We start from the raw sequence: 22482 nt of genomic DNA on the forward strand, positions 1-22482 counted from the left end.
TATAAATCTCAGTATGAGAGTTTTGTCTAACGTATCAACTAATTTTTGTCTAATTTTATTTCAGTTGCACACAACGGAGTTTAATACGAATTGTGCTTTATACGAACTATATACATACGCGGGTAAATACAACGAACAACTAATAGTCACTCTCGAGGAGGACGAATTCTCGCAGAAGCAGAGACTGGCGTACAAGCTCGAGCAAGTGCACAATATAATGGCGGCGGACAACCCCTGATGTACCATGAATTCTATGAAGCACATGACGAAACCCGCTCGTCAAGAGTTACCCTGCTGAGCGGCCAATCATGGTCCGATTTAATTCTCGACGGCGCGAACGAAGAGGACTGGCCTACCTTGTAATCGATTATCTCAGGTTTCGTGCAAAAGCCAGTTTTTCTCAGCATAACGCAAATCGCGAGTGAACTTGGAAGAATCCCGAACCGGGTTGAACGCCGCGAGTTAACTGGAATTTAATTAAAGGATTAAGTGTTAAAATATGTGTCGAGGAGAAGTCTTCTCAGAGGTCGCCGGTTCGTACGTGTGACCATAATCATAAGCACATTGCCGCATAATTGTACATAAAATATCAAAAAAAAAATCATTGTAATAGAATATTAAATGTATGATCATACCTCGGCGGCCGAGTCGAGTGCAAAAGCGGGGCGAGACCGTTTCCCTCGTCGCGCAGTGGTCGCGCACCGTTTGCACTGCGAGTGATTTTAAAAATGAATATGTAATAATGAAACACACACTAGTGATAAGAAAGGCGCGAGTGAGGGAATCAGTCGTGATATCGATCGATAATTTGTAAATGTGTTTAAAAAAAAAAAAAAAACGGTCGATCGCTGGTGCCGATTAATGGCAATCGCGATTTTTAACGAAGAAACATTTCCATCCACCGCTATTCTAGCTGAAATTTTTTGAATTATGTGAACTGACGAATTTTATGAAATAATGATAATTACCGATAACGATGAAATAATTAAGCGATATGAATATATTATATATATATAAATATTATATATATATATATATATATATATATATATATATATATATATATATGTATATATATATATACATATATGGATGGTATGTCGTATGTATATGTGTACATATATACACTTTATACTGGCGCAAGCATGCCTGTGTGTGCGTGTGCGTATATCTAGTATCCGAGGAGGCGCGCGTGCGAGCAGTAGGGCGGTATCCCGCGTCGAGTATTTTGCCATAATTTTATCACACAAAAACGAGATGTAAAGAAATCTCATTCGCTCACACGCTTATAAGCGCGCTGTCGCTCGCTCCATAGCTCGGCAGCGCTATACCGCGCGCACGCGCGTATTTAACGTGGTGTATTACGTATACTTACACGGCGCTCGTGAAGGAAGGAAGAAAAGAAGGAAGGAAGGAGGGAGGGAGGGAGGAAAAAAAAGAGTCATCCGCGCAACGGAGACAGACTGTGTACTAGTTAGTAGGTAATTAATCTATGGACTATGGCCACGCGCGAGGCCAGCTCGATGTGACGGTTGTGTTGAGTGTGCGTGCTTCCCCTCCTTAGTCTCCGCGACTCATCGTTCCATTTTGCCATTTAATCGTTCATTCCTATCGTCGTGCATCCATCACCGATGTCATCGTCGCTATTCCATAATCATTGATAACTTCATCCTCTTCCTGCCTCATTCGTATGCCTATCACTATCTCTTTCTCTCCCTCTTTTCTCATACTAGTTGTAACATGTCCACTATCAAACCTCTCCCGTTCTTCCTTCATCCTCCTATGATTCATGCCACTTTTAATCTTTCTCTCTATCTCCTTCTCTCTCTTCCCCCCTTTCTCCCTTGTAATGCTTCAACGCCTCCGTCGTCATATTGTTGTCACTCTTAATTATTGTAATATATAATGAATAACGATCACTGTTGAGTATTGTCTGATTGTAATACATTGATATTGAATTGATATTGAATTGATAATCATTAATTAAAAGCGTAATTAACTCTGTGGATGTAACCATATTGGTGTGCGTGAAAGTGAGCCGCGCGAATGGGCGTGTGTTTGATCCGAGAGCCGAAAGCATTGCATAGTATCGCATAAAAAAAAGGCCACGTATTATGTATATTACTTTTGATTTTTATTTTCGATTTTTATTACCGACATTATCGGAAGATCGCTATCTCGATGAACAAAGTTGCCGGATCAATTATGTTCTTCGTCGATTTATAAAATCTATATCATGATTTATAGAATCTACGATCTGATTCTATGATCTGATTTTATATATTTTTTAAAATATAAGGAGCTTTAAGAAATTATTCGAGGCTAGATGTTTCTCGCGCGACGAGCGTTTTCGAGTTTGCGACTCTCGCGTTTAAAGTAAACGTTCTGTCAATGCGTGCGGCTGGTAGCGAATGACTGTCCGACGTGTATGCACGTGTGCGTGTGTCCTGTGCGTCAATTCAATGTGCAGTTGTACGTGGAGAAAGTATTTATTGCTCAAAAAACATCGGAAGACCGTGGTGGAAAGGTAAGAAAGCGTAAAAAAGATACGGAATCGTTGGGGGTAGGCTCACGGAAGAGGAATTGGGGGGAGGGCGGGGTAGAATGTCGGTGGAAAGGAGACAGACGGTGGAATCTACGCGGTGGCGAAGACACATCGCCAGACAGGGTAATAATCGCGCGACACAACAAGAGTTGAGAAATTATATAACGACTAATGACGGGTCGATCGAACAACCAACGGTTTCTCTCTCGAGGATGAGACGTGAACATATGCTCGTCGTTCGCCCGCTGTTCCGCGCAGGAGGACGGGGCGTGCGGTACCCTCCCCCGCGCACGCCGACTTCAAATGGTACTAATAAACCCAAAGTGCCTCTGGTAGATTTTTGGGCATAAGCTTGAGTAATAAAGACTACATAGCATTTACTATAAAAAAAAAAACGAGAGAAAGAAAAAGGGACACGACTACGACGCGATCGCTGATTATAATAAAACAATAATAAAGAAAAGAATCGAGAAAGAGAGAAATAAAAAAAAAGAAAAGAAAAAACGAAACATAGCGAGAGCGCTTTTCTGACGCGCCTCCCGCGACCGATTGTACGCAAAAAAAAAAAGGCGGGCGGAGAGAGAACGTTTGCGTACCGGATGTGTATGCGGTGCGTACGCTAATTACACGTTTAGATAGATATTAACGTATAGTCGGTAGCCTAGTCTCTATGTCGGTGTCTGTCTGCCCTGAGTGTCTTTCCCACGGTGTACCCCCCTAAGTGCGTGTGTACCTTGAAACCCTGGTGAGCAGACGTGCGAGACTTCTTCACGGTCCACCGCCTTCGGTCACCGTCATCCTCGAATCCCGCCTCTTTCCCATATCTGTATGTCCCCCGGCCGTGTATACTATATTGTGAGAATCCTCGCCGTTTCTCCATCTCCCATTGCCCGATCCCCCTCCTCCCTTCAATCCCTTCTTCCAAATACCCCGATGTCCCATCTTTTTAACACGACTAACTGTGCTCACATCACGCGTCATTCGCCACAATTACCGATCGGCACATTTTGCTAAGTAAATATTATTATGATTATTATTATTGTATCGATGGTTCCTCAATCAATTATGAAATGTACGAATCCCGATTTGTAAAATTCGACTTAACTAAGAAGATGTGTAATAACTTAATCACCGTATCGTTCGTGCGTGGCTTGCTGCCCCGGCAGTCTAACTACCGTCGTATAATTGAGTATGGAGTGCGCGCCTCCGAGAATGTTTCCGGTGTACGCTGATATGCGAGCGAATGTATGAGTATCTGTGTGTATCCACTATGTCCCTGCCTCTCTGTGTGTCTTGTTCGAGCCGCGTATGCGTACTCCGTCCCCTCTCACTGTCATTCCACGGATTCGTCTGACTGGGCTGAGAGGGGTAAAAGGATCTAGTTGGAAGAAGAGACAAAGAGGACGGGGTCGAGTGAATGAGAGATCGGGCGAATGTCAGATGGACTGTGCAAGACTGAGAGAGGCAGCGGAGGGAGTTCGCCAATCAATCCCGAGGTCGCTCCCTCGCCGCTCATTTTTACGTCATAAATATTAATTACGATTATACATGGAGGATAAACGCATCCAGCAAAACATGATTACGTTACGTTTATAATAGTCATGTTCCTTTCTGATCGATGATAATTGATAATAAATCTATATCAATCTTGCTACATTATTTTGTACTTGTTTTTTTTATTTCTTAATTTTTGTATAATCTTAATATATAAATATATAAATCGATAAATATATCATTTTTAAGTTATCAGACGTATTATTATTATTATTAATTATTATTTTTGTATAAATGTGTGATTACTAGTACGGATAGTGTAATAATTTTGTATGTTTATTGAACCAAAAATAAATATTATTGATAAAGAACGAGGATGCTTGAACAAACTATCCGTATCTCCGTTTTAATCTTCATCGTCAACTACAGAGACGGACATTGGCTGCCGTCGTTGAGTCACGCGTAAACTTGGTGGCCCAATAATACTCAACACTACAGGTAACATAATCAACCCGTGCCAGAGTCCGAACAAGATCACTAGCAAGAATATTCTAAAAAAGGCTATGAACACGTAGGACGTCGAGAATGCTAGCATTAATACGGCAAACAATGTCGATCCCGCGCCGTATGCAACTGCTGCCCCGATATGTCTGACTGCTATCAACGCTCGGGTTGTACGAGGAGCATCATCGTCATCCTTTCGTGATTCTGTATGCAAGAAGGCATGCGCGACGTGCGCGGCATAATCCACGCTTAAACCGATAGCCAGCTGGAGACCTGCACAAGGGATTCTCATTGAGATAGCAGTCGGCATGAAACTACCCAATCGACGAAAGATATTCGTTCTGAACAACATTGAAAAAAGAAATTGCTTAAGAGTGACTACTCGGGAATTATTCGCGTGTGTTAATAAAAATAATTGAAAAATGCACTAATATATAATGATACTCTAATTTTATGCAGATAATATAATGATAAGGTAACGAAAATTGGTAAGTTTATTCTTAGTTATTCTCTCTTCGCAGATATCTTTTATAAGGATTCAATTAATCTTGCAATATAAGTATCCTTTTAATTCCTAAACAAATGCTTTTATCGAAATGATAATGATAATGACGTTTTCATAAATAAATAAATTTACAAAGAATTTACTTAATATTTTTTATAAAATTGACATATTACAATAAAAATAAAATTTTTCGTTAAAAAGCATATTTTCTTTGATTTCATCAAATAATTTTTTCTTTGATTATATTTACAGATGTTTTTATCTTTTATAATAAAATATTGAAGCAAAAGAATTACGATTAAATAAAAAATGTACTTACTAATGCTAGAGATCATGTCTAATGGTTGTCCCCAAAAGGACATGAAGCCACAAACATTTAGCAGTGTAAGAAGTACACAGAGTAAAATCCAAAAACAAGTCTGAACTTCAGCAATAAGTACTGCTGTGGTACTCATGACACAAATTAACACCAATAACAGATTTCGTGATACTTCTTGAATGATCATTTTATCGGAGGTCCAGGGTCCAAATATTTTGCTCCACACTGTGGCGTAACCCTCAATTTTCGCTTCACTCACCAACTGTTTACTATCATCCATTGCTGGAATCCATTTGGAGGAATTCCCAAATCGTATGAATTTAAATTCAATGGTTGTTGCTATGATTTGTGGAGCGTTTTTACCACATGTAAAAGTTTCATTGAAAACAAAATTTCTCTGATATTTGCCACCAGTTTTGCTAACAAGAAATTTCGACAAATAGTGGTGAAAATTATCATCTGTAATTTTCGTGGTTTTTAAATCTAAAACAAAAAAAAACGTTCTCTAATTATTTTAAAGTATGCGATTAATTAACAAACAAATTATGTCTTTTAAGAGTAGCTTAAAATCTTTGTAAATAGATAGTCTTTTATATAAATATAAATAATAATTTTCATTTTTTAAAATATTTTTTCAAAATTAAAATAAAATATTTATATTTTGCAACTTCTAAAATTCAAATAAATGTTATCAATAAATAACCTATGTTATAGAACGTCGACACGAATTTTGCGAAGTTAATTGGCCAAGGTTCTATATTTTGAATAAAAGATGCATTCTCTAAGCGTTCTGTTAGAGATATTATCTTAGAGAATTCAGAGGAATAATCAATGTTGTCTCCCATAAGAACGAAAGCTTCATATCCTTGATCGGAGTATTTTTGATTGTTTATAATTGTGAACTGATCCAAGTATGATCCTTTCGGCACCAACAATGCTGGATCAAATCCCTGTTTCAAATGGATCGTGCCCACGATACTTATCGACATCATTATCAATGTAATTATTATGATAATAATTTTGCCGGGCATAGTTAATATTGCACGATAGTACAAAACATGTATAAGTTTCCAGGAGAATGCATTGCTTGGATCCGATAACTTGGGCGTAAAGTTTTCATGCACGATACATGGTAATATCCAATTTCTTTTTTGTTCTATTCTTCTGGAGTCTATGGTAAAATAAGCAATGAAAAATGTAATTTGAAATAAATATGTTATCAATATGCCCATCGCAGCATAGATGCAAAATGATCGAAGCGAAGGTAATACCTAAAAAAGAACATTATATAAAAACGTTATGTATAAAAGAAGCTGGTTTTTTCATAATTATTTCTGCGTAAAAGCAAAAAACGCATAAATCAAGTAACTTGACAATTGTATATATTAATGTATAATTGTACATATTAATGTATATATTGAAGTTGAAAAAATTTATTTATTTAAATCAAGTCAAGAAAGAGAGAGAGAGAGAGAGAGAGATCATTAATCTATGTTTTTGGATAAAAAAATAGAAAAAAGTAAATATTATACATAAAAAAAGATATTTTTGTAAGAAAATATATTATATGATAAAAAATTATTATCCAGGACATTGTTATTCAAAATCATACTTATTTTATTACAAAATTATGAGAAAGAATATCACATTAATCAATTAAGAATATTTATCTTTCTTGATTAATAATAATTAATAATTCTTTTATTTAAAATCTATTGTAAGTGCTAGAAATCGTTAAATTCATAAATCAATCAAAATATGAGAAATATTATGCATTCTTCTGCATGTTATAATGAACTCTATACATACTGTAGTAGCACCAATAAGGAAAGCCACGATGTCGGTAAACGAAGTAATAGTAATAGCAGAACCGGCACGACCTAACGTAATCCCGATCCTTTCTGCCAGTGATTTACTTAACATTAAGTCGTCAATGTGTATTTGTTTCCAATATGCATTAAATACAAAAATATCATCTACTCCAAGACCCAAGAGTAAAAACGGCAAAGATGTATGTATTGGGCCGTATGGGATGCCAATTAAAGAGCATATTCCCACTGCAAGTAAAAATGCACTGCCCACACAGAAAAGCCCAATACCAGTAAGAAGAAACTGTGTAAAAGATGAGACAATTCCAATAAATCATCAAATTAAAAGAAAATTTGTATTATACTCATACAATAATTATATTAGAACACATACCCGCAATTCCACCCAATTATATTTCGAAAGTATTGCCAAAACATATAGGAACATTAATGCAACTCCTAAAATCAATTTATCTATATCTTGAAACATAGTTGTCCCACTAAGATCTCCATAACTTCTGCCTGCTTCATAATAAAATTCCAACGAGTTATTATTATTTCTCTCATTTTGCAATTTGTTTGAAAGCTTTTTAGCAAATTCCAGAAAAGCTGATTCCCAAGTTAATACCTCGAATGTTGCCTGTGTAAAATGATCGACTTTGATTATAAACTTACTTATTGTTATTTTATAAGTCTATAAAAATTGGTACTACAAATTTAAAGTAGAATTCTGAATAGACAATTTACAGATCTATAATGAGATATTATAATAAAAAAACAGATGTTTAAAATAAATTCATATAAATATTATAATTATGATGATCAGATATTTTAATATTGAACAACAAAAGTGAAAGTTTATGAATTAATAATAAAATATAAATAAGAATAAAAATATAAATCATAATCTTTATAATCATATCTTGATATTATATTTTATATTAATTAACTTTCTGTCAAATTATCTCTATTCTTATAAATCAGATAAAAATAATATGAAACCTAAATCATATATAAATAACATATCATAAAATTTAAATATTTCTTTTTTGTTTCTTTTATTTTATTTTATTTTTATCTTTTTTTAAAACAATTAGATATAGCTTAATTTATAGTAAAGTTTAAGGTTTTGTAAATGATATTCATTCAGTATTAAGATATTTATTAATAAATACATCATGATTTAGCTTAATCTAAATTCATCTTACCCAATCAGCAGTTCCCGCGCTGTTTCCACTTTTATCCATGTTCACATCGAGATATTTAATGTGAACCATCAATTCCGTCTTTATAGCTGTTGCTGCAATAATTCTACCTTTTTCATCCAAAGTTATGTCTCCAAGAAGTTCACTGAAATTCATGGAATGACCCAATGTAGGACTGACTTTTATTGTATTTATCTTTGCAATAATTTCTTCTGTAGAATCTTTTTTAATTTTAGCACTATCAAAATTCCATATATCTAAAATACTGAACATAAGGCAAGCCTTAGACAAGCTATTAATTACGTCGCAATAGAATTTAGTATCAATATGAATAACAGGTTCAAACAAAGTTTGATTAATTCTTGAAGTAAAATCATCGTCAAAAAAATCATCTTCTGAAAGAGGATCTTCTCTCTTTGTTCTATGCATATAGCCAGCAATGGAAGGAATCCTATGAATAAAAATTTGCATATTAATACTATAATTTTTTTTCTTGCAAATAAATACATATTTAATACAAATTTAATACACAAAAATCCCCTTTTTGTTATAATAATGAAAAATAAAATGAGATATTTTTATGAAATGTTAATTAATATAATTATTAAATAAATCTTTTGGATTAAAGCCTCAATTTCTTTATATAAGTTTAATACTATAATATTAATATATAAAATGCTATAATATTTAACAATATAGTTTTAATTATTTAAATTTCATATCTCTTATACCTACTTCATACAAACATCGGTCCAAGAAATCTTCTCAATTGGTGTTTGAACAGAGATTATTTGTTTAGTTATTTCATTTAACTGCAACATAAAAAATATATTTTGTAATTATTGAAAAGAATACTATCAATTGATCTTTAATTTTTGTAATTATTAATATCTCATATAATTGAAAATAGGAAAATAAAGTATCACAAAATAAAGTATCGCATTATATATTTACCCTAATAAGCGCTTCTTGTTCTAAGACATTGTTACCAGTTAAAATAAATGTTTGAATTCGTAAACCCTCTTTAAAATGTGACATTAGCCAATCAGTATCTAACGCAAAGTCAGAGTCTGGCGAAGACCAAAGCTTCACAGGATTTTTCTCCTGTCGAAAACGAAACAATCCAGAGAGACAGAATAATATTACAATAGAACATCCTAGTAAGCAGTTGTATGGATTTTGAGCAATATGCATTCCCAGCCTATATCAAGATAAAAGCATTCTGTTATTAAATTGATTGTATATGTAGATTAATTTTTTTACTTTAAGATCAAAGTTTACCGATAGAAAAAATGTTCCACCCCCTTAGATAGGCGTTCTGGTATATTGTGCCAAAATTTATGATACAATTGCTCTTTAGCACGATTCTCGTGCAGCTCCATTATTTCCTTAGTCATAATAAAGGGCAATAATAATAACACTATAATCGTATAAAAAAATCTAATGACTATAATTGTACAAGAGAAGCTATTTTATGCAGATGCATTTAAATTCTGTTTTCCTGAGCAGGTAATATAGGTGTGCATATGACGACAGAATTATTGTGCATTAATTATTATAGTAAATTATGCGTCATCTGCGTAATAATCAAGTATTTTTATTAGGCATATCAGACGCATTTGATATCACATTATAACCTCTAAATATGACGATTCCTTTAAACACGGTCAATTCCAGTTTTTATCGAGTTACATTGCTAATTGTGAAAGGTTATTAAATGTCACAGATAATTATCTATCTGCGAAGATCCTTTGAAATAACAACTTGCGTAACAACTCTTTCATTATGCAACGACTTTTTGTGGGCGTGAATCAATTGCACTCTTCTACACGGCCTGACCGACTGACTAGGAACCTTTGATCTCTCGTTCTAGATTTGCATCTCTGATTTCAAACATAAAAAATTCTATCGAATAAAACGCACAGATCTTATATGGGAACATAATTGCCGTTTATTATCTGACGATATATTACTCCCGTTCAACCTGTCAATCGCGGCATGATTCTCATTCAATCGGAATACACTTAGCCTATGTTCCAAAATTCACTGCCAGCGCTGAAAATATATAATATACGTAACGTGAGCTATAGATTTTCAGCGCTGGCAGTGAATTTTGGAACACGCCCTTAATAATAACTGAAAAATATATTTTGTTTTCTTGACTTTTTCGCTTTAATAATATTTGAAACAAAACTTGTATTTCTTTCTGAAGAAATATGCTTATATATTTTATTGAAGTTTCTTTTCTATAGTTTTTTACACTTTGCTAAAAATAGATCGAAGCCGAATATACATATAAGGTATGTTTTTTTTATTCTTGAACTTTCTAACGTGCACACTAAAAAGAAGATAGATTTATATATATTATTTAGAAGTTGAAAAGAAAGAGAGAAGAGACAAAAAGTCAATCAAAAATAAAAAAGAACGAACCTATGTTCGTATACATCGGAAAAGCATCTAATTCGATCTAATGCATATAAAATTTAAGTTACTCACCCTGGGCTGAAACGATCACGTGATGAATTTAGTGGTCGAAATAATCGGCGCGCATAACGTATTTGAAACAGTCTCAATAATTGAATGCGCACTAACGAGAGTTACGCGAGTCTGTGTTGTTAGAAATTTTATTTCAATCGTCATCCGTTAAAATCAGTGACATCATACGGACGGATTCAATTGATATGGAAATTAGTCAAGGTATTTATCTTATGTATATTAGTATGTATATGTATGTATATGTATCTTATGTATATTAATCGAGAAACTTGAGCCGTTTCATATATAATTATATATAATTATATATAATTATATATAATTATATATAATTATATATAATTATATATCATATATATACAGGGTGTCCTAGACCACCAGTACACCCCTTTTCTTTCAAAAACTAAGCATTTTAGAGAAAAACGTTTTCGACAAAAATTGTATGGTTTTGAGGGGAACATAAGATGGTGTCATTGGTTTGACCTTGGATGGCATCGTTAAGGTGAGGTCAAGGACACCTTTAATTTCTTAAATGGAACCACCTATTTTTTATTGCATATTCTTATAGCTTATGTCGAGAGCTTTCCAAAACACTATAATAAAGTATTTTTTCATCAAGTATTTTTCGAGTTATAAGGCTTGAAATAATTTCTTAATTTTACATAAACCATAAAATATCTAGTAAAATATTCATTTTTCGATTATCTTACCTTAATACTTTTATGTACAAAATAATGAGAGGATTCAATTATGTTATGTGTTTTCTTTATTCCAATTGATTCCTCTCATTATTTTGTATATAAAAATATTAAGGTAAGATAATCGAAAAATGAATATTTTACTAGATATTTTATGGTTTATGTAAAATTAAGAAATTATTTCAAGCCTCATAATTCGAAAAGTAAATATTTTATTATAGTGTTTTAGAAAGCTCTCGAGATAAGCTATAAGAATAAGCAATAAAAAATGGGGAATTCCGTTTAAAAAATTAAAGGTGACCTTCATGTGACATTCAAACAATTATCCAAGATCAAACCAATGACATCATCCTATGTCCCCCTTCGAGTCAAACAACTTTTGTCTGAAACATTTGTTTCTATAATCAAAAATAAGAAAATTATTGAGGTACTCTCTAAAAGTGAATCAGTGAAAATATCACTAATTTAAACAGTAAAATAAGATTTCACTGAGAATCAGTGAGTATTTTACTGATCTTCTGTGGAAACGCTTACTTTTTTGTTATTTTATCTTATATCTCACTGATTATGGTCAGTTAAAATAAAATTCACTGTAAACCCAGTAAATTTTACTGTAAAACCAGTAATCGCTAGTTCGTTCGTTTACCGCTACGATCGCTATCCCTCTCGTATTTAATTTTAGTCATAAGAATTATATAAAGTTTGCAAAGAGCGACATTTAAAATTAGAAGTATTACTTCGATTTAATTTTTGATACAATCTCAATAGAGAGGCTTCAGATATTAAATCGATCTTTATAAGTCGGACAAATAAATGTCTGGCGACTTAATGAAAATTATTCGTTCGTTATCTATTTAAAATAACAAGTTCAATATGCATGTAATATAAATAAAATAAAATTTTTTAATATAATAAATATTTAGTAAATATAAATAAAATTTTTAAGTTTATATGAAACAGATAGAGAGATGAATTGTAGTTTAATATTACTGACAATAACGAAAGAAATATTACTAATATTGAGAAATATTACTGATTGAAACAGTCAAAATTATTAACTGATTCTTTCAATAAAATATCACTGATTTACAGTGATGTACTTATAACTGCTGTAATAAGTGACTATTTACTGTTTTTCAGTGATAATACACTGATTCACTTTTAGAGAGTAGGAAACTTAAAATGATTCACCCTGTATATAAGATATATTTATATTATCATTTACGTTATTATATCAAAATTTTTTTATAACCATATCGAATTATGCAAATTATATTAGACTTTTTTTTCCGAGTATTATTTTGCATTCGATGGAGTTATATAAATATTTTGATATAATTTTTTTAAATAAATAATAATTATATATATATATATATATATATATATATATATAATTATATATCTACACAATTATATATATAATAATTGAATATAAACTGTTTTTCCCGGGGAATATGTACTCATTATGTTTCTTCATAGGGTGCGCGACGAGACACATAATAAAATATTGTTTTCTCACATTATGCAGAATATTAATATTTAACGATATGTCATATGAGATCACATTTGGTAGTATATTGTGTGCGACATATCGCTGCTTCCACTACCTGCATATTGACTATTTGTTAACGGTTTTCTAAAATCTGTATTTTCACATGATTAATGATAAATAAATAATCTATTTTTATTTACATGCCCGTACTTCAATCTAACATTACATGTAGAAAAATCATATGAAAAATAACATTAATGATAATATGATTTGGAAAGTAAAGTGTTATAATTTTTTGTGTATAAAATATTTAAAAAATTCTGTGTCACATATAATATTATTTTGTGTGTTTTATTACTATAGGAAAACGTTAAATTCAGTGTTTTGGTTACAATTAATAAATAAGATTAATATGCGAACAAATTATCAAATGTTTTTTATTACTGTTTAATGCAATTAAATGAAGAGTATGAATGTACTGTAGGATAATCATACATCGCAATTTTTAATTTAAAGTTATGTATCACATATTGAAAAACGGGCAATCTCTCATCTTTTTCACTTTGATTTTATAATATTTAAGACATAATTAACTCTCTGAGAAAGATAATTTAATTAAAAAAAAGATTTAGAAAGAAAGAATTTAATTTAAAAAAAAGAATTAAAGAAAACTATTTACAAAAAAATTTTTATTAATATTTATTATTTAATTTATATTATTATTTATATATATTATTATTTAATATTTATTTAAAAAAATAAAATTATAACAATAATATTTATTATTATATAGAAAAGATGTTTGGATATTTTAACCACATTACAGCCACACATTACTCTTTAAAAGTGAATCAGTGTATTATAACTGATTCACAGTGCTGTATTTATAACTGCTTATAATAAGTGACTATTTATTGTTTTTTAGTGATAATACACTGATTCACTTTTAGAGAGTACAAGTAGAAAATTGTTCGCGGATGAACACGATTTTACGCCGCAGCACAGTGAGAAGACGCGCACAAAAGAAATTTGGACACACGCAATTTTTTGGTTTGATTTTTAAGTTTTTGAGACATCACAGATTTCGACAGAAATATATTTACTTAATAATTCCCGATTCAGCGACTTTCAGCCCGATATTTTTCTCGCCTACAACACTACAGGGGGGAAATAGAGGGACAATAATTAAATAATTTCTCGAATTGAGAATTATTTAAAATTTGCTTAGTATCGTACCAAGAAAATTTTGTGCCCTGTGCACACAAATAAATTTCAACGAAAACTTAATTCTCGTTGAATTTACGCACTACCATCCGCGTTTGGCTCTGATGGCCTGTTTAAATTTAAGTTTATATTTTAATATACAGAGCCTAATTTCTTATAGTTATTTAATTCACGCCGGCGGAAGATGGCGTTATACTTTAATTTAATATATATTTGTAGGCGACCGAGAAGTATCGAGTTGAAGGGTCTGAATCGCTCAGTGGTAAGAGCAGTCGCCCAGCAAGCGAAAGACTCGGGTTCGTTTCCCGATTCAGCGACTTTCAGTCCGATATTTTTCTCGCCTACAACACTACAGGGGGGAAATAGAGGGATAATAATTAAATAATTTCTCGAATTGAGAATTATTTAAAATTTGCTTGGTATCGTACCAAGAAAATTTTGTGCCCTGTGCACACAAATAAATTTCAACGAAAACTTAATTCTTGTTTAACTTATTCACTACCATCCGCGTTTGGCTCTGATGGCCTGTTTAAATTTAAGTTTATATCTTAATAATTCACTTCCTTTCTAATCAAAAAGAGAGAACTGCGTGAAAGCGACGGAATGCGAGAAAATCTCTAAGTGCGAGCGGGAATTAATAACTAAGCGGTTTTACAAAAGCGGTTTTCTTGCGGTGCGTGCAGAAATTTTTGCGAGACTGCGAACGTAACATTTTTTCCGATCTTTTATAATGTTGCGATTAAAAGGTTTTTTTCTTGCAAGGGCCAATAATTTTAATGATTTAGCGGTGCCCAGTGACCTAAAGAGCGCCACGTATATAGGCCGCCGATAACGCGTCGATTATCACAATTGTTACACTGAACTATCTGACTGGAATGGGAACTGCTATGCTAAATATATAAACGAATAGCGAGCTTGAGATAGATAGATTTTCAGTTCTAGGTGTCTCGCTCTCACGCATCTTCACACATGCGCACATCTTGGACAAGCAGATCTAAAAGAACAAAGTGAGAACACCTAGTCTTGACGAATGTTCTCTCTTGGCTCGCGAAAGGCTATTCAGTTTCCCATTCCAGTTTATATATAGTCCAGCAGTGCCGTGAGGATAGCACTTTTCGAGTGGCTGATTGACAATCAGCTGATTACATCGTGCGGTCGCGCACACCCGTGTGCTATTTTTATTTCAATGACTTGTTAGCTTTGTTATAATACAAGCACAAAACATTGCAGCAATTTTGTGATAATATTGCAATGTTGCTGCAATATTACAGTAGTATTATAATATTATAATATATTTTATATTATATTATATAATGTAATATTAATAATATTGTTGCAATATTCTGTTCTACATGGGAATGTTTATAATATACATTTCTTTCGCGAAAGAAAAACTCGAGTTGATAAGAGCGGTTGGGTGGCAAACAGAGAAGTCGAGAAAGTTCTGAAAAGACGTGAGTTCGAATCTGAGCGAATAATTACATTGTTCTTTGAATTACATTTACGAGAAAATATACAAATTTTATGTAATTATCTAAAAATTCCAATTATGTTATAGTAGTCGAGCGACTTTTCTGTTTCAAACAAAAATATTTTTTTCAAAAATATAAATGTCATACATATCTATAAAAGGTAAATATATTTTATTAAATAAAGAAAAAAGTTTTAAGGAAAAAATTGCGCTTTAGCGACTTATCATCAAGTCAGTCTTGATTGAATTACCGTTGGAGAGACTGAGAAACTATTAATAATTATCTTTAATAAGAGTTGTTTTTAATTTCAAAATCAAGAACTTTACATAATACCATAAAAAATATTACAAAAACTGCATATGTAAAATACACAACATATTACGCAATATAAAACAACATAATAGCTCTTTAATACTTTTTTTTTGGAATTTTTTAGAAATAATTAATCAATTATATAATCATAACACATATGACTATATGTAATATTCCTGATTATTCTTATTATTATTTTATATTCTCTGCAAGAGGAATTTTATAAATTTTGTTGCATTATTTTTATAGGCAGAAAATTAATGACAAAATGACTTTCGCCATAACATTTTATTTTTACTAATAGCTAAAATACATGTATATTGAGATATTAATACACATTTTTATATTTTTTATTTGGATAAAAAGAATTTGGATTTAAAATAAATTAAACTCATTTATATATATTTATATATAAATTTTATTTAAGATAAATATTACGCATTATACGCAATTACTAGTTTACATAAAACAAATATTATTTTTTTATATAATCAAATTTTTTTTAAGGAAAATATCAATTTTAGTGTATATTCAATATTTAGATTTATACTTAGAAAGATATTTAGTTTATTAAAGGGGATATTTATATTATCTTATATTTTTAAAAATAATTGATCTATGAACTTAAGTAGATATCATAACAAATATTTATATAGCTGGTTATTGATTATATTGATTTTTATTTGTGACAGAAGAGTTTTATCGCAGAGACTAGCAGTTATATTTTATCGGATTATCTTCGCGGTACAATCATTAACTAAAATTCCAAGTTTTAACAAAAATTTGCTGAGCGCTAGACATGGAAAAAACTGTGTTATATAATTTTTTTTAATCTTTAAATCATACTAGTTTAGTTTCTATATTAGATAGTTGTAGGTAATACAGTAATTCTTTCACAGATTAAACAAGATTGAATTGAAAAAAGGGAGAATAAGAAAAAGAGAGAGAGAGGAATCACAAAAATGAATAAAAAAAAATAATATAGTAAAATATAATAGAAAGTATATTTAAGAGAATGTACAATTTTTAGTTCGAACTCATCACATGCGATTGCTTAGTATCTTTTGAAAATCAATGCACAAATATTTGTCATAATCGATAAAATTTGTAATTGAAAAATTCAAAATAATATAAATTTGATATAAATAGAGATTTCGATTTTACATTTTTCATAAGAAATTAATTCATCGGATATTTAAATTCATTATTGCGGCCTAATAGAATCGTGAATAAAATTTGCATAAAAAATCGTGTCAAAGATTGTATTAAAATTCCTGATATTTCTGATAATTATAAAAACTAAATTTATCATCAAGTCATTTACAAACTTTCATCAAATCGCAAATTATCTAATATTAATTGAAATATATAATAAAAGATATTGATATCTCTATAGGCAACTTAAGAAATTGAGCACACGTAATTCGTTGAATGAATCATCGTACCAAATTCTAAAATATATAAAATATGATATCAAATAAATAGAATACCAAAATAAAATCTTTATTCGGTAGTTAATTGAGATTCACAATTATATAAATTTTGCTCGCCATGCAATTAGGCATTGATAAAGAAATAATAAGGAATAAATGAACAAAAAACAATGGAAATATTTGTCCTATCAAAAGTTTCACATATTAATTACGCATGTAGGATTTAATCAATTACATATTTTTTTCTTTCAAAATATAAATCTTATAATAAAATATGCTTGTAATAAAATATCTTGTAATAATCTACAAAAATTATTTTATAGCATATTAATATCATAAAAATCTCTTCAATCTTGTTCTTAACTAAATCAATTTTGAAATAGTAATAGTATATCTCACTGCAATTATTGTGCATATATAAATTAAAATGCAATATAAAATCATAGATAAATAATGCTTCCAAAGAGCAGATACTTGTAGAAGTTGCATATGCACCAAAGTATATAAAATACTGATTAATGCGAAACCTGGTATTAAAATCTTTACCGTAGAATTACATGTTTCGACGTTTAACCAAAGCGGCGTAAAAATTATAAAAGGAAGAACCGTCTCGAGATCTTTTCGATGAGCGTTCCGTATGCGACTCACATCAGGATGACCATCGCCAGTTGGACATAAAATTATGCTTGATTTTTTCTTCATCCACATTCTGTCTTCTTCGCTATGGATCACCTATGTAACAAATAAAATTACAAACAAAACCGATTAGATTGGAACATAATTTTAATTAACTCATATAATGAATACTTTTTCTTATTAATATATAAAGATCAGATTTATTTATCATATTTCTACGATGATTTTTACATAACATTTTTACATAATATTTTAATAAAAAAGAAAAATACATGGCGCGTGAGAGATGCGAGATTGACAGAACAACGAATGTGAAAATTTATCTGGAACAAAAATGTCCCATTTGTCATTCTACCGAGAGTTTTACCACGAAAGAAAAAGATTTTAATTGACTGTGCGCGCTTGAAAGCTTTTATTTCGTACACACAAGTTGTTCTTTCATTTTTTATTTTATGTATGTCATACATGATAAAATACTACATTTGAGAAAAAGATCTATTTTTAGATTATAGCAAAGTTTAATTTCAAATTTTCCGAAACCGATTTAATTTGCATTCCAATCTAGATATATGCCAGATTCCTATATCGAGATAATAATTCAAAAGCTAATTGAAACTTTAGCATAGGCTTTCGTTGTATTTACAATTTTTGAAAGAGAATTACGATTTAATTTAACATTCTGTTTTGCTACTTTATGTATGTGTGCGTATGTTTAATTAATTTAAAAGAAAAATTTGCCACTATTGAATTAAAATTTAATAATAATGATTTGTAAGTACTCTTAAATAATGAAAGAAAATTTTTTATTAATATTATTTGAAGAATGGTTGAAAATTGTTACATGTATACATATATATATAATTTGTCTATGTATCAATACATCGATACATTTCTTTATTAAGCACATAATATTTTTTTTATATATATGCCATCATTATTCGAGTATATTACTTGGAAAAGAGAATCTAATATAATTTTGCATAACTCAATATTAATTTATAAAAATATTTTGATATAATAACATAAATAATAATATAAATAGATTTTATTATACATAATTATATTAGATATAATTATATATAAAATTATATATAAACCTTTTTTCCCAGGTATATATGTAAGATTTAAATATTTTCGATTATTTTACTTTTTTTTATTTTATGTTTAAAACAAATAATTCCAAAAAAAAAGATAAATATATACTTAAATTTTATTTTTGTTTAAATAAAAATTGAAATCTCAGTGTACAGTGTGATGATATACTGCATATTTTATTAACTCGAATTATGCTGATGTTTAATAATGTACGATCTTGTGTATATCTTCGAGATTAGTTGATATTTGTTTTGTTTTTTTTTTGTTGCGATATCTTCAAAATTTATTGACACATTTCCTGTGTTTCACAGAAAACCACTAAATGCAAATATGCATGTGAATAAATATCAAGAATATAAAGTATTATTGTTGCGTGATTAAAGTATTAATAGCAATATTTGCAAGTATAATTAACTACTACTTTTCTTATCTTTTTCTCTATTCTTCAAAAAATTTCTGCATAATAAATTGCGCTCAATTTATATTAACTAGAATTCATATTTCTTTTTTTTTAATAATAATATATTTTATAAAAAAATAGCTGAATAATAATATCATAATTTATTTTTCTTTTAATAATATATTTTATAAAAGAATAGTCGAATAATAACATCATCTAAAATAAAAATTAATTTTTGATTAAATCACTATTACAATGATATATTGAGACTTTCGAATCTGTATGAATTAGTGAACAATCAACATACAGGACAATAATTAGCTGTCAACCAACAGCTGTTTACAAAATAGATAAAATCGTACCATTTGTATTGCGGATTTGAAATTCGAAAGTATCGAGTAATAGATAGCGTTTATAGTTATGTTAATCAAATTGTCATGTTTATTGTAATGTTAATCCATACGCTTAATTATAATTAATTGCAGTTTTTGATACTCATAATTTGTATTTATTCTAATATTATTACATATTTAACTGCTCTACAAACATATTATATGAAGTATATTTTGTATCGGAAGTAAATTCATAATTATCATGTTATTAACAGACATTGGAAATATCGAAATTTGATCGGACGAGGATGTTAATTTTCATGATTATCATAGTATTAACAATCATTGACAATGTCGAATAAAGTTTCTTGATCGATAAATGGCGATATTATATTATGCATATATATAAATAATGTTGAAAGTATCGAATCGAAAATGAGACCAATTAATATACACGATTGTAATTTTACAATCAATTTATATTCCTATGTGAAAAGAAATTTCTTCCAATAAACGCTAACAATTGCAAAATAAAGCGTCCAATTAATAAATAAATTTTATTAGTTTTATATGTATAACAAATTTGTTTGATATTTGATATATTGCTGCACTTTATCATTTTCATATATCATATTAAAGAAGATGAGGCACATTCAAAAATCAAAAACTATAAAAATATATAATTAAAAATGCAATATCATATAAAAAATAATATTATATACGTATAATTTCAATCTGTTTTAATTAAACATTTTTATGTTGTATTTAATGCCGTGTTGTATTTGATTGTGTATGTATGTGTAATTGATTTAACATATTCTTATATATCTATTTTAAAATGTGTTAAGTAGTTAATGTATTGCTGTTGTTCTAAAAAAAATATATATATAAGAGCAGAGCAATGAAAATACAAAAAATGAATCAATTTACACTATATATATATATATATATATATATATATATATATATATATATATATAACAATTACATTAAACATAATGACTAAAATGAATAAAAATACGCATATAAAAATATGCTGTATTTTGTGTTGATAATTAGTTCTCTAAACCATCTACTTTCTTAGAGAATCAGGCACAAACCGAAAAAATTGAATTTAATCACAAATGAATATAAGAGTATATTTTGGATGTTTGAAAATTTTACCTGTTCCCTAACTCGTATTTGTCCAGTACACCAAGTCAACAACATCATCTTCAGTACAAGCACACACGACCACCAAGCGTATATAGACCACCATAGCTCATAGCTTTTCGTTTCATTTCCAGTAGCATTCGCTAACATTGTTTCTGTCTCAATCTTATTTGCTTAACGTCCTCTGAACGACCGTAGAAAAAACACGTTAACCGTTCTTTCTTATCTGAACCGGTTCTTCATTAGCAAACCAAATGCATGAGGCAATGGGTAACCCGACGCGAAGCAAGCGAGCGGAAAAATTTAAACGTAAGCATTTTTATCACAAGACGTGTAGTTTTGAATTAAAATGGCAAATGTATAGATCATTAAAAATATATTTTTCAGGTCTATCAATTACAACATTATCCCGACAAAAACAGTACGTGAAATCCACGTTATTACCACGTAGATTAATATCGTTGAATTCATGTGGATATTCGAGTGGATAATCCGCTCAAAAACGGTACTAGAATCTACGTGGAATCTATGTGAAAATTTCACGAACTTTCGAGACATATTACTTTTTTCATTTTTGATAAGTGAATATCTTGGACATTTATAAAAGTATATAAATACACTCGGCCATAAGAATAATTTTATTTTTATTTTATTTTTAATATACGCAATAAATAGGCTATCTCCCCTTTATCCGTTTAATTTCAAATAATCTGTTCCATATTCTGGATCCCAACAAGCGATCCAGATTATTAAACAAATTATTTTAAATTAAATCAGTTTATTAAAATAAACTGACTAAAGGACCGTCTACAATGAAAATAACATCGGTGGAGTGGACGGTGGAGTAAAGGCGTAAAACTAGGAGTAAAGGGTCGTCTACAATGGCCGTAGCATAAGGTTGTAAGGCCGTAGTCGTAAGAAATTGACCAATCCCAGTTGAAGTTCAGGAGAATAATCAACTGTGATTGGTCAATTTCTTACGACTACGGCCTTACAACCTTATGCTACGGCCATTGTAGACGACCCTTAATGCGAAGTGGAAAAGAACCATTCGCTTACGCCTTACTCCATCAATATTACTTCCATCGTAGACGGTCCTTAAAAGAAAAAATAAACTTCGGACCGTGTTAGTATCAGTTCTTTATATACACTTTATGACGAAAAGTTGAATACGAGTTAGCTAATTTGATGCAGCGCCGCATAGCGGCAAAGCGAGGAAGCATATTCTATATACATATATACTATTAAATATTTAGAAACATACAGATATAATCTTTTTTTTAGCAAACTTTTTTATCTTTCTGAAATATTTCAGAAATATTGCAAATACAATATTATATAAAATATAAATATAAATATTATA

General features: G+C 30.2%; 4 protein-coding genes across 15 annotated transcripts in view; 2 read left to right on the plus strand and 2 right to left on the minus strand.

Annotated features, from left to right (window-relative positions):
- Plexa (plexin A) overlaps positions 1-4199 on the plus strand; it is a 275026-nt gene extending 270827 nt beyond the window's left edge. For all 4 annotated transcript variants that reach the window (XM_083099119.1, XM_083099117.1, XM_083099118.1 and 1 more), the window contains one exon: positions 65-4199. In XM_083099119.1, the coding sequence (XP_082955245.1) occupies positions 65-238 (174 nt within the window). In that variant the 3' untranslated portion in view covers positions 239-4199. The remainder of the gene's footprint in view (positions 1-64) is intronic.
- On the minus strand, positions 2882-15153 carry LOC145971458 (patched domain-containing protein 3). Of its 8 annotated transcripts, none has more exons than XM_083099122.1 (11): positions 14008-15153; positions 13032-13214; positions 9662-9800; positions 9335-9581; positions 9116-9192; positions 8384-8831; positions 7570-7815; positions 7177-7479; positions 6071-6638; positions 5368-5850; positions 2882-4816 (listed from the first exon to the last, which is right to left on the minus strand). In XM_083099122.1, the coding sequence occupies exons 2-11, from the start codon at positions 13033-13035 to the stop codon at positions 4446-4448; spliced, it is 2886 nt and encodes a 961-aa protein (XP_082955248.1). In that variant the 5' UTR covers positions 13036-13214; positions 14008-15153; the 3' UTR covers positions 2882-4445. The 8 variants fall into 8 exon arrangements, with proteins under 8 accessions (XP_082955248.1, XP_082955253.1, XP_082955251.1 ...); XM_083099127.1 differs by lacking the exon at positions 14008-15153 and adding an exon at positions 10877-10987 and having other exon boundaries at positions 9662-9768; positions 13032-13209; XM_083099125.1 differs by lacking the exon at positions 14008-15153 and adding an exon at positions 10877-10987 and having other exon boundaries at positions 13032-13209.
- Positions 10679-22482, plus strand: part of Kair1d (Kainate-type ionotropic glutamate receptor subunit 1D) — a 396680-nt gene continuing 384876 nt past the window's right edge. For both annotated transcript variants that reach the window (XM_083099132.1, XM_083099133.1), the window contains exon 1: positions 10679-11077. The gene's annotated coding sequence lies outside the window, so the exon portion shown is untranslated. The remainder of the gene's footprint in view (positions 11078-22482) is intronic.
- Positions 17062-21357, minus strand: LOC145971591 (uncharacterized). The gene is made up of 2 exons (XM_083099447.1): positions 21132-21357; positions 17062-18236 (listed from the first exon to the last, which is right to left on the minus strand). Exons 1-2 carry the CDS (start codon positions 21267-21269, stop codon positions 17868-17870), a joined length of 507 nt encoding a protein of 168 aa, XP_082955573.1. The 5' UTR covers positions 21270-21357; the 3' UTR covers positions 17062-17867.

Source organism: Camponotus vicinus, unplaced genomic scaffold (genome assembly GCF_025532165.1).
Source record: "Camponotus vicinus isolate PSW18456_S1 unplaced genomic scaffold, iyCamVici1.0 SCAF_5, whole genome shotgun sequence".
Lineage (NCBI taxonomy): Eukaryota > Metazoa > Arthropoda > Insecta > Hymenoptera > Formicidae > Camponotus > Camponotus vicinus.

Bases quoted from the DNA above. Each gene is read 5' to 3' on its own strand.
- LOC145971591 (XM_083099447.1), bottom strand. From the start codon at position 21,269: ATGTTAGCGAATGCTACTGGAAATGAAACGAAAAGCTATGAGCTATGG. The intron at 18,237-21,131 runs GTAAAATTTTCA...TTTGTTACATAG, and splicing joins AAATACGAGTTAGGGAACAG to GTGATCCATAGCGAAGAAGA.
- LOC145971458 (XM_083099122.1), bottom strand. The intron at 7,816-8,383 runs GTAAGATGAATT...CATTTTACACAG, and splicing joins GCGCGGGAACTGCTGATTGG to GCAACATTCGAGGTATTAAC. The intron at 4,817-5,367 runs GTAAGTACATTT...TCCCTTGTGCAG, and splicing joins AGACATGATCTCTAGCATTA to GTCTCCAGCTGGCTATCGGT.